Raw genomic sequence first — 14,634 nt, forward strand, 5'->3', positions numbered from 1 at the left:
ACAGATTAATTCTCCACATCACTCATTTAACTCCCCTTTTCTGGGGCTCTAGAGCAGTGGCCTAAGGAATGACAAATGTAATATGGATTTAGATCTGGAGCTGTTGTCTCACTGTAAAATCCAAATATCATAGCAACTATTCGCAATAAGTCTCTGAATCATATCATGACACTGTCCTCTAATTACAAAATACCAGACGAGTTCTCTGCGACTACTTCAAATCTTCCTAAAGACAGGAGAATTCAGAGCCCTGGATCCACTGGACACGGCACCAAACAATAAGGCGTCACCTTGTGGACATCTACCACACCGCAACTAAAAACACAGGGGAGACTTTGCGCATGAAAGGTGTGATCTCGCTGGAAAGAGTGAGCGCATCGTCATTCTGCGTGTCACGAGCAGCAGTCCGGCCTAGGTCTACTATACTGTACACATTAAAACAATATATTTTTTGTGCACAAGATGATCAAAAGATATATTAGCCCATTGAAACCTACCAATTGAGAAACATTGCCTTATAATTTAGCCTTCTATTTTGGTACAATAGTATCCGAAATCAAAGCCACGGTTTTACTTCTATGCAGATGTGCGACCCACTACTCTGCTAGTGGTGGATTCAGCTCCTCGTCTTGGCTTTAAAATACCCAACTGGGCGGGGAGAAATGTGGCATCTGCTCTCTAAAACAGTAGGGGAGAAATGTTTGCTGTCTTTACTGTTCAGATCGCTGTCATGTTTGAATGAGTCTTACTCTTGTAACTGAAAGAGCATTTTTTTTTTTAAATATTTGTAGGCTGTTATATTTTAACAACTAAAATCTGTAGGCTATATAAACSTATTTTAATTGGTTTATTTTGTTATTGACCAATAATCCAGGTGAAAGTGTGAAGAGGATTGTTTCCCCATGATGATGAATCAGTTTAGTGTTGTTATGGTGATTTTGGGTTTGCATCATCTCTACATTGCACGTGGCCAGGTGAGTACAACACGTGTTCTAGCCAACAACTACTGCTCTGGTTTTGTTTCTCTTCACTGATGACTTTTTAATGGAATRTTGCTTCGATTTTTAAAATGACCACTTTAAAAAAAATGCTTGCTACTTAAAAAAAAAAAAACGATTAATTGTAATGCAAAGACACAACTATTACTGATACTAAATCCATATTGTGCATTTTTAAATAAGCGATGTCGTATTACCAAAAGGCATCTGTGGTGAAGTGAATAGATACTGTTTAGTTGAGCATTTATCCAGCTGCATAAACAAGAAGATATCCATGGCATTCTGACACCTAGGAGCTGCAAATTGTGCCAATAAAAAAAGACTGACCTCYGGGATCACCCTTGCTCTTTCCTTTTCTCTTATATCAGTGCATAGTGCTGTCATTATAGTCTAACAGTGTGATTGTGTTTGAAAAAGCTATCTAAGTTGAGGCAGAGCCACTAGAAAGTGTTCCTTACACATTTGGAGAACTTGGAGACTGTTTGTGTTTGGTCACTAATTCCTGACACACTACATTTTCACACAGGTGGGACTTCAGTAATTGGAGCAAAACATTTCACAAGGAGCTCTGACACTGAAAACCTCACCTTTTACTCCGGTTTCAGTAAATACTACGTATACTTTTTAAAATGTTGTTTGTGTGAAGTGAGCAGCCACACACTGGTGATACCTCAGTGGGTGTTTCCCATTGAATGGAGCCAAATATGACTGTCTATAGTTTGCACTTGAAATAAAGCACATTTGACATACAGTATCCATTTTCCCCGAGAATGTGCAAGGAAAGCTATTGACATAGTCCTACGGGTTTTTAATAATATGTCTCCTACCACTGATCTGTAATTAATAATTCACTAACCTGGGTAGGTAGGTATCTCTTGTCATGTTGATTTGAATCATTGGATCCCACTACAGTGTTACTCCACAGTAAACTCATTTCATCTTTCATTCACTCACCCAAAGCATTTAGGGTCAATTCCACCCACAGCTGAAATCTTAAAATTGTGGCTGTCTACTGAATGATCTGGACCATGCTATGCACCCCACAGGACTGCCCGTCAAGGCAGGAGCTGCAGAGCTCTCTGCGCCAGGTGGAGAAGTTGCTGTCAGCCCAGGAGGCCTCCTACCAGCAGAGCCTTCGCTCCCTGAGGAAGAGACTGAGTGCCCTAAAGAACAGCAGTACTGTCAAACACACCACCAAGGTGCACAACGGTGAGAGAGAGAGATACAGTGACTGCTTAGTTTGTCATTTGCACATGGACGTTTTTTCTCTTTTATAATATATACTGTATATACTGTATAGTATTGCACTAGCACTTTGATAGTTACTGGACTTACCATTGCCAATGTCTTGTCTCATGCTTGTCCATCTGAAAGTGTCATGGTTGTATTACTGTTTGTACTGTGTTTCTCTCCCTCTCCCTGTCCAGCCACCTGTCCTAAGCCTGAGAGCCTGGCTTACGGCAGGAGACTRGGGAGGGTGTTTGGTGTGGGCCACGAGGTGCACTTTGTGTGTAAGGCAGGTTATGAGCTGCTGGGGCCCCAGACCAGAGTGTGTCTGGCGTCTCTGAAGTGGAGCGGCCAGCAGCCCACATGCAGGGGTGAGTCAAAGCCCACTTCTGTCTGTGTCTCTGCTCCCTCCGTGCCTAGAATGATACCATTGCATTATTCTACTATGATATGGTGCGTCATTTATTACTGTAGGTAATATTCAACACTACTGGAGTACTATCTCTGTGTATGAGTGGGGAGCCCCTTGTTTTATACTGTACTGTAACATGTGTAGACTCTGTCTCATTGCTCTTACTTGCTCTGCTTAGTGGTGTAATATTTCTGGTCCCTTAATGTTCCCCAGTCTTAAACACTGTGAGCAACATTCCCACCGCCCTACCCACGCCGTCCTACTTCTCCTCCCCCTCCACTTCATCCTCATCCATCTCCACGTCCTCCCCGTCCTCTACCCCCCTCTCGTCCTTCGTTCGTCCATCCCGCTGCACCCAGTTCCAGGGCTCCTCCCACTGCATCTGTGATGCAGGCTTCACCATAAGCGGCCGCGACAGCGACATCTGCACAGGTCAGTACGGCCGAACCTTACCTACGGCCAAACCTTACCATGGGCTCCTTTAGTTCATGAGTTTCCCTTTTAAGAATCAATCGGTTCTTAGAACCAGATTATCCTAGATCTGTATGTCATGGGATTTTATATAGGAGTGCGGTCAGTGTACAGTTGTGATTTTGGAAGTGGACCCAATACATCAGAGCTTACAAAATATGTAGCCTGGAGTTTTTTCTATATATACTGAACAAAAATATAAACACAACATGCAACAATTTCAAAGAGTTTACTGAGTTACAGTTCATATAAAGAAATCAGTCAATTGAAATACATTCATTAGGCCCTAATCTATAGATTTCACATGACTGGGAATACTGTTGATTACAGATACCTTAATTAAAAGGTAGGGGCTTGGATCCAAAAAACAGTCAGTATCTGGTGTGACCACCATTTGCCTCATGCAGCGCGACACATCTCCTTCACATAGAGTTGACCCAGCTGTTTATTGTGGCCTGTGCAACGTTGTCCCAGTCCTCTTTAATGGCTGTGCGAAGTTGCTAGATATTGGCGGGAACTGGAACACGCTGTCGTACACGTCAATCCAGAGCATCCCAACCATGCCCAATGGGTGACATGTCTGGTGAGTATGCAGGCCATGGAAGAACTGGTACATTTTCAGCTTCCAGGAATTCTGTACAGATCCTTGCGACATGGGGCCGTGCATTATCATGCTGAAACATGAGGTGATGGCGTCGGATGAATGGCACGACAATGGGCCTCAGGATCTTGTCACGGTATCACTGTGCATTAAAATTGCCATCAATAAAATACAATTGTGTTTGTTGTCCATAGCTTATGCCTGCCCATACCATAACCCCACCGCCACCATGGGGCACTCTGTTCACAACCGCTCACCCACACAACGCCATACACGTGGTCTGTGGGGCCGGTTGGACATCATGCCAAATTCTCTAAAACATCGTTGAAGGCGGCTTTTGGTAGAGCAATTAACATTACATTCTCTGGCAACAGCTCTGGTGGACATTCCTGCAGTCAGCATGCCAATTGCACGCTCCCTCGAAACTTGAAACATCTGTGGCATTGTGTTGTGTGACAACAAAACTGCACAAATTAGAGTGGCCTTTTATTGTCCCCAGCACAAGGTGCACCTGTGTAATGATCATGCTGTTTAATCAGCTTCTTGATATGCCACACCTGTCAGGTGGATGGATTATCTTGGCAAAGAATAAATGCTTTCTAACAGTGATGTAAACTACTTTGTGCACAACATTTGAGAGAAATAATTAACATTTCGGAGATCTTTAATTTCAGCTCATGAAACCAACACTTTACATGATGTGTTTATATTTTTGTCCACTGTATATCAGTGATATATTGAGGAACTGTGTTTCAGACATGGATGAGTGTCAGCTGTTTCCGCTGGCACAGCCTGGGCGCCTGTGTATGCACACCTGTATCAACACCCCCGGCAGCTACCACTGTGTGTGCCCTCGCGGCTACAACCTGGCCAGAGACCACCGCAGCTGCAAAGGTCAGGACCACAGACCAGACCATTCCACCAATAAGAGCTACCACAGTACCTTGGCCTTAGCCAGTGGTTGTTACAGGGAGATTGTATTTTGATACCAACTCTGATATTTAGCTCTACTAGTGTCCATGGCTTTTGTTGCTTTGTAATTGCAATGGGAACTAATGGTAACTCTGTATTATATGATAAAGTCTTTCCAGTAAAACTGAAGCTTTGGAGATGTGCAGTGGGCTCAGTGGGGACCAGACTTGGTTACATGTGTTTCTTTTCTCCCTCCCCCTCTGGATAGATATTGACGAGTGTGAGAGCAGACATCACAACTGCACCCTGGACCAGGTGTGTGTGAATACGTACGGGGGGTTCCAGTGTGTGCAAGTGGAGTGTCCTCGCATCACAAACGCCACGTACATCAAGACCTCTCCTATGTGAGTAACTGCTGTAACAAAAACACCACTTATATCCGATCTGGTGTCACTCCGCTTCCTGTTTTAACCAAATCATGTTATGGTTTTGCACTAAGAGACAAAGCTACACTGATTCAATGAAGGAGGAGATTCCCTACACTCTCAATCATTTTAAAACAAACATACAATTTAGCTGTTTCTGTGGAGAGAGAAAAACGTTTTCATTTCAATGTCACCACAGTGCAGCTCCACCCATCATTTGGCTCACATAACCTCATTCACCCAAATTACCCCTTGCACTAGACAATTATTTTTTTATTGCTCATACAAATAACTACTACAATTAAGACAGATATACAATAGAAAACAACATTATTACAGTGGTTTGAGGAGGTGAGTTTGGATTTATTTCTCAGTTATATTTACTGGGTGAAACAAGAAGAACCATCCTCTCACCCTATTCCTGACCCTCCTCTTCCTCTGTCCCTGTCCCAGGCGGTGTGAGAGGAACCCGTGTGTGGTGGGGGACAAGGCCTGCACCCAGGCTCCCAACTCCGTCTCCTTCCACTTCATGCCCGTGGTCTCCAACATGTCCGCACCAAGGGTGCTCTTCCGGGTGTCTGCGGCCCGTGTGCTGGGTGACACACTGCGCTTCGGCCTGCTGGGGAGTCGCGGCCGCAGCCACTTTAGCATGCAGCGCTCTGGCAGGCAGACGGGCACCCTGCTCCTGGTGAGCCCTGTGCAGGGCCCAGCTACACTGGAGGCAGAGGTAGAGATGAGCGAGCTGGAGCGACAAGCCCTGCTGGGACGCTACCTCACCAAGGTCACCCTTTTCGTCTCCCCCTACGGTTTCTAGAGTGATGGAAAGGGAGAACGGAGGAGGAGGAAGAAGGGAGGAGGGGGTGATGAGAGAGCACTGTCAGGTGTGGAACTGGAGGAGCGAATCGAACCACTGGGAGAGCATTGTGGATAATGGCGAAGGGGAGGCCTCTGTGTAGATGGGTGTGGGTTTTTTCTGTCCTTTACAGAAAGTCCTGAACCAGCCATACTGTTAATGTGGATGTGTTTTTCTCCCTTTGTCGGTAGAGGGATCATAGTAAATAGTGGTTTATAAACACTCCTCGGGCTTTAGGCTGCTCTCTTGTTATCACCTTGGCGAATTTGAGGTATTTGTATGAATAAACCAGAATGGTTCGTTGTGTTTAATTTCAGTGGGGAATACAATGTGTTTCTTTGGGCTATGGAATTTGTAGCTCTAATATCAAAGGCAGACCACCACATCAGCTATAATGCACATACATGAGAAATGTATTAAGAATTTCAGTATTTTAGTGGTATACGTCTATATTTATAGTTTTGTACATGTTCGGTTTTGTGTAAGGTATTTGTGATTGCAGATCCTCTTCAAACTATATGTACTGTACCTTTTTTCTTAATTTCTCAGTTGTTACCATTTTGGTTTATTGGATATTCTCTGAATAGTTCAGAGAACAAAAATTGATCCATTACCAATAGAGCATGTAATGCTTCACTGTGCATGTAATCAAGCATCATATTGTATGCCAGGGCAACATGGATGACACACTTGTCCCACTCACAAGGCTATTGGGGCTGTCTTGGCCAGCTGATCGATGAGCGTTCAATTAAATCGTTCCACCATCCCATCACATTGCAGATGATAGGGGCTGGTCCTGGTTTTCTTAACTACCAGCAACTGGCAAATGTCTCCATCTACCATCCAAAGAACACTCAAAGTACAATATCTAAAAAGTCCTATACAGTGCACCTGATCCTTACAGAGTGTAAACTACCTATCCATCCACCCATGTATGCAGAGGAAGGCAGAGTGGAGTAGTTTTGAACTAGGCTGGAAAAAATGTAACACTCCAGTGTCAGACAGCAGACACAGGATCGGTCCCAGTCTCTGGCCTCCACACTGTCATCTATCCATCCATCTGACCATGACTGGATGCAGCTGGAAATAACTCCAACATGCGTGTACATGCGCACACACACACACACATATCCAGAATGTCACAGGTCAGTACTTCAGATGGTCACGAGGCTAGTCTACATGGGGAATAGGACATCATTTATGTCTGTGTACTCTGCATAAGGCCCTTCTTTGTAGAAATTATTTTATCGGGAGCTGTATTATCCAACTCTGACTACTGGGGCAGGTTGAGGTTGGACACATGAAGGGTTAACCACATGCAAGCAGACTAGTAGAGCACAAAACAAAGAAGCATGTTCCCTCCAGACATGTAGTTCACTAATCATATTTAAACATTTTAGTAATTCAACAGACACTCTTATAGGAAGCAGCAATGTTTTGGTTACTGGCCCAATAATCCTAACCACTAGTCTACCTAGCCGCCTCATGGCCTGAGACCACCTCTGGCATATGGTATGTCTGAGTATTCATCCTGAATGTAGTTAGCTACTTTGAATGGCCAAGTCTAGTATAGCCAGGCCCACAGAGTAGGCTGGCATGCAGATGAAAAAAATGAAAAAAAGAAGCTGTTTCACTCAGGCATTCTCAATTAGTCTACTGAAGCAGTGATCACTGGGTGTGCTTCAGAATTGTTTATCAAACCTGGCTACTCGTAGCCATAGACTAGAGGATTTGTGTGCTAAGGGCTGGAATGAACACAGATCCTTCCTTGTTTGGAACCTAATCTGAGTGGTAATGTAGGTTAGTGTAGGGATTCTTCTAGGAGACTGGTCCCAGCCCTATAACCTCCCTCCTGTCCTGACTCCTGTCAGTCCTGTGCCTACAAAACAGKGGACAACATTATAAAAACCGGCAGACTTTATTAACAAATTGTCCAACTTCATCGGTATAGGACAGAACTCAAAACCAGGGAAATGCACTGTTATTCTGTTACATGGCATAATCAGAGATGAAAGCAAAGGACCTCCATACATTTATACACAAGAACATAATTACAAAACATATTTTTCATCATAATAATCTTAATCATATGTTATAGTGTTTGTTATAGTAATTAAATTTTGACTGGATGAAAGCTTTTGACAGACAAAAATAACAGTAAGTATTGATAGATTGAACTACTCAACAGAATTCAATGCCGTCTTGGTAGCACAAGACAGGAGCGCTGGTAAAAAAAAAAACGGAACAATTGCAACGCGTTCTCCCAAACTAGGTGCCTTTGATGGAGTGTTTCCCTTTCCCAAGTCTGGGGTGTGACAGCTTTGAGGGGCGCATGTACACACACACACACCTCTGCTCAGTTTGAAGGGGAGTTAGGAGTAGGCTAGGGGCTTCTAGTGTATATATATATATATATATATATATAATGTATGTGGGGGATCCCCATCTGGGATTTTCAGAGTAGGCACACATTGACAAATCTACCTTTTGCATGGTTACAGCGGAGGCCATTTAAATTACATTTATCAATTGTTTTTACAAGCAAGGAGGGAAGCGCTCACAGCTCACACCAATTCAAGAACAAGGCAATGACATAGTAGCAATAGGAGAAACTACTAAAATCCCATTTACATGGCATGACAGTTTGTTTTGAGAAAGAGATTGTTGAATCATCGTGAGAACGCATTTGAACTCCTCCTCCTTGAGAGGGCTTTCCTCTGTTCGGATTGGATTTGTTAAAGTTTAGATCCCACCTGAACAAGTACTTTAGAGTTCAGTAACTAAAACCGAGCCAAGATGCTCCTGGAGTGACAACATCCAGCCCCTCCCCCAAACTCATCCCCACCACCACCACCCGCTTCCCTTAACCTGGCCTCAGCTACCAGGCTTCGCTCAAAGGTAAGGTGAAAGGCTGTGGCTACTCTTAACCTGGTCTAACAACAGGGTACTTCACAGGCAATGAAGAAAAAGGCAACAAGAGAACAATCAAATCAAAAAAGGGCTCACCAACTTTGACCATTAGTAAACAAATAAATAAGGCTATGACCAAACAATATCAATATCTCTCTCTATATATATATATAGATATATATATATATATATATCTCAATATATATATGTATATCTATATATATATATCTATATATATGTGTATTGGTGTATATATATATATATATATATATATATATATATATATATATATAATAACAGAAAAATGTGCAACGGTTCCAGTATCCTTTCAAACAAAATCTTCACATCTCTATAAGCGTTAATCTGTATTGTATATCTTAATTTTTTCCCAATTTTTTTTTCTCATTATTCTTGGCCCTTTGTACCACCAACCATTCTTCAATACCAATACCCATGGTTTAAACCTGCTACCCTACAGGTTTCACTCCTTGAAAACTAAATGAGACACTTGTTCGAAGACCGTTTTCCAAAGGAGACTTATCTTTCTGCACAATCCGTCAGTGTTGTGTCCACTCAAGACAAATTAGACCCAGCTCTCTGTCAAATGCTCACTGTTAACGGAGTACCTTGAGAGAAATGTGTGTGAATGCCAGTCTGTTTGATGCAAACCGTTTCTCTACCATACCACCCATTAAGTTAGCATCATGCTAACCCTACCACAGGCCAAGCATGGAGTGACTGGAGTACCGTTTCAGACTGTACTATCTAAGCAGGCATCCTTGCCACTGGAGCCATCTATGATACACTGCCAGGTCTATCAGCATAATCACGAATAGATTAATCAATATAATTATCATCAGCTTTAAGGAGTGTAAGACTGATATAATATACTGTAGGCTACAGGACTCCTCTCCCATGAGGCTCAGTCAGTGGAGGACAGTTCAACGCCACACCTGGCAGTCCCATGGCAAATCAGTGAATCTAATACCCATCGGCAACCTGAAGTCTGTCAACCACCTCGTCCTCTCAGAAGAACAAAAATATAATAGAAAAACAGCATTAATACTCCTCTTTCACAACTGTCAGACACACACACACACACACACACACACACACACACACACACACACACACACACACAGTATCAGTACTGAAATCATTGAAAGCCTCTCAGGCAGGCCATAAGTAAGGAGAGGTTCTTTCTCACATAATAACTCTTCATGCTTACTGAGAACCCACCTCCCCTTCTGACCCACCAACCCCCCACAAATGCAACATTTCTTAAAAGAAAAAAAAATATTGCATCTCAATGAGGCGAAAAAAAAAACACTGCAAAAGAAACCAAAAGCAGAATCCAAATCAATAAATAATGCTTATGGCCTAGCAGGCTGGCCTAGCCCGGCGGTACAGGTCTGTTAGCGTTAGCTGGTTAGCAGTGGAGCGATAGAGGACTAAGAGGTGGCGGCATCGTCCTTCTAGACGTCTCCTGTAGAACATAACGTGAAGACTTGGCTTTCATCAGTCAGACACTGGAGTGGAGTTGGAGGGGTTATGTGTCGGTCTCACAGTTGGGGCATGTGGGCTCTCACACCAGTAAAACTGGGAGACCAACCACCATAGGGGAGTGTGGGTAATATAGGCCAGGCCCCAAAGTGGCCCTCCGACGACATAGCGATGATGACAGGGAAGCTTGAATGGCTTCCCCATAGAGCCCAGTCTCAGGGAGTGACGTAGAGGAGGCTTGGGGGGTAAAAGAGGGGGAGAGAAAGTAGGGGAAGATGGTTTGTACATGGAGTCAGGCTGAGGTGGGGGCAGTTGGGGCTATGCTGAGGGAGGGCCCTGTCCAGGTTTTTTTTTTGCTGTTGGGGCCCTCTGAGGCCCCCCTCTCTACCTGTTCTTCTGCTCCTGCATTACTCGCTTGGTGATGCGGCCGCACAGCAGGCCGAACAGGAAGAGAACGCACACGCCCAGGCCAATCATWGCCAGGATGTAGTTCTTGGAGGGTGAGGTCATCACCTGCATGGCCAGGTCTGAGAATCCTTCGGCCGGGGCCACCTGGGAGGGACAGAGGGGAGCAGGTGTGGGTGTCAATCAAATTATGGAAAAGTAGAGAGGTTWCAATGTGAAATTGTGTGAGTTCAATGCTAGACCATAGGAGGGTAAGCATCCACTGTAGTGTTGCACGGTATACCAGTACCGAAGTAATATCCCCGTACCAAAACCTCATGATACCAACATTTTTGAATACCATAGTACTGTTTCATATGGTACTAAATACTTTTTCAGCCCTACCGATCTAAARAACCTGCTGGCACCTGTTATAAAATGTGTATAAAGTCAGTTTTGTTTAAAAATTCTGTTGAATTTCAGCAACAGCCACTAGCCTCCGGTATGCACAGCTCTAATAACATCCCCTTTACTTTCATGCGCATATCACGTGCGGCAGCTGTAAATCAGCCAGCTGCATCCCCTACCAGCCCTTCACCTGCTTCTCTCAACATCCCCTACCAGCCCTCACTCACCTGCTTCTCTCAGGATCCCCTACCAGCCTCACTCACCTGCTTCTCTCAGCATCCCCTTCCAGCCCTCACTCTCTCACGTGTTTCTCTCAGCATCCCCTACCACCCTCACTCACTCACGTGCTTCTCTCAGCATCCCCTACCGGCCTTCACTCACCTGCTTCTCTCAGCATCCCCTACCAGCCCTCACTCACTCACCTGCTTCTCTCAGCATCCCCTACCGGCCTTCACTCACCTGCTTCTCTCAGCATCCCCTACCGGCCTTCACTCACCTGCTTCTCTCAGCATCCCCTACCAGCCCTCACTCTCTCACGTGCTTCTCTCAGCATCCCCTACCAGCCCTCACTCTCTCACGTGCTTCTCTCAGCATCCCCTACCAGCCCTCACTCACTCACGTGCTTCTCTCAGCATCCCCTACGCCTTCACTCACCTGCTTCTCTCAGCATCCCCTACCGGCCTTCACTCACCTGCTTCTCTCAGCCTGCTCTTCATGCTCATCTATTCCTCCATCAGTTTTGTTAAACATCATTTAGCCACGATGGTGAGCGGGGATGCAGACCCAGACCCTGATGACTCTTCTGTTAGATTTGTACATGTGTTACATTGGAGCAGCGTGCAAAGCGAGCAATGTGGATACATGGTTATTTCATCGCCTGTTATAACCAAGACCACAGACTAGTCTGTGAGCAGAGCGAAGTTAGAGCGGAACACGCCCAATTTCACCGTCGCACGCAGCGAGATTCCCAAAAGGATGGAGTGTCGGCCTTTTCCAATTTCGCTCCAGTAGAACTCACTTCMGGAGCTCAGGGCATGCCCGGCCCAGCATGCATTTGTAGTCTACTTGTGTGCTGCTATAGCCCCTTGCTTTCGCTACCGTCATGGAGTTCACTAAATATTTTYATAAAGATACTGATAGACCACACAGGTGCTAAATCAAGGTGACTTACAAAGATCAGGACCAAGAGCAAGAGAGGGAGTGCAGTGATGTAGTGTCCACAACTAAAGAATCATTGTGGAATCTGTAAAGATACCTATCCCGAAAGCATGATGGTGTACTTACTACGTGCACATGCTAAAAGAAAGGAATGAGGTGGGTAGATAACTAAGTGTGTCATTGCCTAAAATCCTTTGGGCCTACCTACAGAAAAAAAATAAAACAACTCTGCATCTCTGCAGGAGTGCCGGCAAGAGTGGCCAAAAGGGTGTTTTGCATCCCCAGTGGCTCTGCAAGTAAGGAGAGGATATTCTCCGCTGCTGGCCGGCTCTCCAGGCACCATCGCATGAGACTGAAGCCAACGAAATGTTGTTTAAATGCTGAGCSCTTTATGTCCCTACCAGCCTATTGAGTCACACTCACAAATGCATTTCTTTGTAGGCTATAGCCTTGAAGTAATATAGCCTAAATAATACATTTGTGTTCCTTCTTAGGCTCCCTGTCTGGCTCCTGACCTATWTAGAGTGTTTATATGCTGTTTAATCTGAAATGATGTTTGCTTCTTACATTCACCTTTTCATGTTTATTCAAATACTTTTAATTCAAGTCCATATGGTTTGGTTTCAATACTTCAAAACCAAATGGTAGGTCCAGGTAGTCACAAAAATAGATGGGTGTTAGTTAGATTTCCAACCGCTCAACTCCGCTCACATGCTCTAGTCTGCAGCTTTACAGCAGAGGAAACGTCTCGTCTCTAGTCGAAACGGTGAAAAAAATATGAGCCCTATTACTAGAGGTGCCTTTTTCCTTTCYATCTGGATTCGGGCGCATTTTATATCAATTTCACAAACCATGTCGCGGGGSCGTTTTTAAACTAATCCYGGGTCGCTAATTATTGGTGTTGTTACCTAGATAGCTAACAACCTGGTAAATTGACAGTAGATTTAGGCACATTGGAAGAAAGGAAAATGGTCTGCTACTCGTGAGATGTGCTTGAAAAAGGTAGGATTCCTATAGGCCTAATGTAAAAATCTATTTCTGGTGCTACTTAAATTCAGTTTGTGTGTGTGTTTATGAGAGTCAGGGAGACAGAGAGAGTGTGTGAGGAAGGGAGTGTGTGTGTCTCCGTTAACTGAAGAGTAAAGGTTTCATGCAGTGTTTTCCCCTTACTGACACAACGACATTCAGATCATTATGCATGTTTATCACAGGTTGGTGGCACCTTAACTGGGGAGGACGGGCTCGTGGTCATGGCTGGAGCGGAATGCTATCAAAGACATGGTTTCTATGTGTTTGATGCCATTTGCGCCATTCTAGCCATCATTATGATCCGTCCTCCATTCAGCAGCCTCCACTGATGTACAGTTGAATTTGGGAGTTTACATACACCTTAAACAAATACATTTAAACTCAGTTTTTCACAATTCCTGACATTTAATCCAAGTAAAAATTCCCCGTCTTAGGTCAGTTAGGATCACCACTTCATTTTAAGAATGCGAGATGTCAGAATAATAGTAGAGATAATTATTTATTTCAGCTTATATTTCTTTCATCACATTCCCAGTGGGTCAGAAGTTTACATACACTCAATTAGTATTTGGTAGCATTGCCTTTAAATGATTTAACTTGGGTCAAATGTTTCAGGTAGCCTTCCACAAGCTTCCCACAATAAGTTGGGTGAAGTTTGGCCCATTCCTCCTGACAGAGCTGRTGTAACTGAGTCAGGTTTGTAGGCCTCCTTTCTCGCACACGCGTTTTCAGTTCTGCCCACAAATTTTCTATAGGATTGAGGTCAGGGCTTTGTGATGGCATCTCCAATACCTTGACTTTGTTGTACTTAAGCCATTTTGCCACAACTTTGGAAGTATGCTCGTGGTTGTTGTCCATTTGGAAGACCCATTTGTGAACAAGCTTTAACTTCCTGACTGATGTCTTGAGATGTTGCTTCAATATAATTTACCTCCCTTATCCTACCTCATTTGCACACACTGTATATACTTGTTCTCAACTAGCATACCTGGTTAAATAAAGGTTAAATAAAATAAAAAATAATATCCACAATTTTCCTCCCTCATGATGCCATTTATTTTTTGAAGTGCAACAGTCCCTCTTGCAGCAAAGCACCCCCACAACATGATGCTGTCACCCCCGTGCTTCACGGTTGGGATGGTGATCTTCAGCTTGCAAACGTCCCCCCTTTTCCTCCAAACATAACGATGGTCATTATGGCCAAACAGTTCTATTTTTGTTTCATCAGACGAGAGGACATTTCTCCAAAAAGTACAATCTTTGTCCCCATGTGCAATTGTAAACCATAGCCTGGCTTTTTTAAACGGCGGTTTTGGAGCAGTGGCTTCTTCCTTGCTGAGCAG

At 44.1% G+C, this 14,634-nt stretch overlaps 2 protein-coding genes across 3 annotated transcripts in view; one reads left to right on the plus strand and one right to left on the minus strand.

Annotated features, from left to right (window-relative positions):
* The first annotated feature begins 697 nt into the window (after window positions 1-697).
* On the plus strand, window positions 698-6,215 carry LOC111962203 (fibulin-7). Its single transcript, XM_023985103.2, has 7 exons — window positions 698-974; window positions 2,045-2,207; window positions 2,426-2,596; window positions 2,851-3,069; window positions 4,466-4,603; window positions 4,890-5,025; window positions 5,500-6,215. The coding sequence occupies exons 1-7, from the start codon at window positions 903-905 to the stop codon at window positions 5,858-5,860; spliced, it is 1,260 nt and encodes a 419-aa protein (XP_023840871.1). The 5' UTR covers window positions 698-902; the 3' UTR covers window positions 5,861-6,215.
* A 1,583-nt stretch (window positions 6,216-7,798) lies between these two features.
* LOC111962200 (Golgi apparatus protein 1) overlaps window positions 7,799-14,634 on the minus strand; it is a 54,977-nt gene continuing 48,141 nt past the window's right edge. For both annotated transcript variants that reach the window (XM_023985096.2, XM_023985097.2), the window contains one exon: window positions 7,799-10,864. In XM_023985096.2, the coding sequence (XP_023840864.1) occupies window positions 10,697-10,864 (168 nt within the window). In that variant the 3' untranslated portion in view covers window positions 7,799-10,696. The remainder of the gene's footprint in view (window positions 10,865-14,634) is intronic.

This window comes from Salvelinus sp. IW2-2015, linkage group LG4q.1:29, assembly GCF_002910315.2.
Source record: "Salvelinus sp. IW2-2015 linkage group LG4q.1:29, ASM291031v2, whole genome shotgun sequence".
Classification (NCBI taxonomy): domain Eukaryota; kingdom Metazoa; phylum Chordata; class Actinopteri; order Salmoniformes; family Salmonidae; genus Salvelinus; species Salvelinus sp. IW2-2015.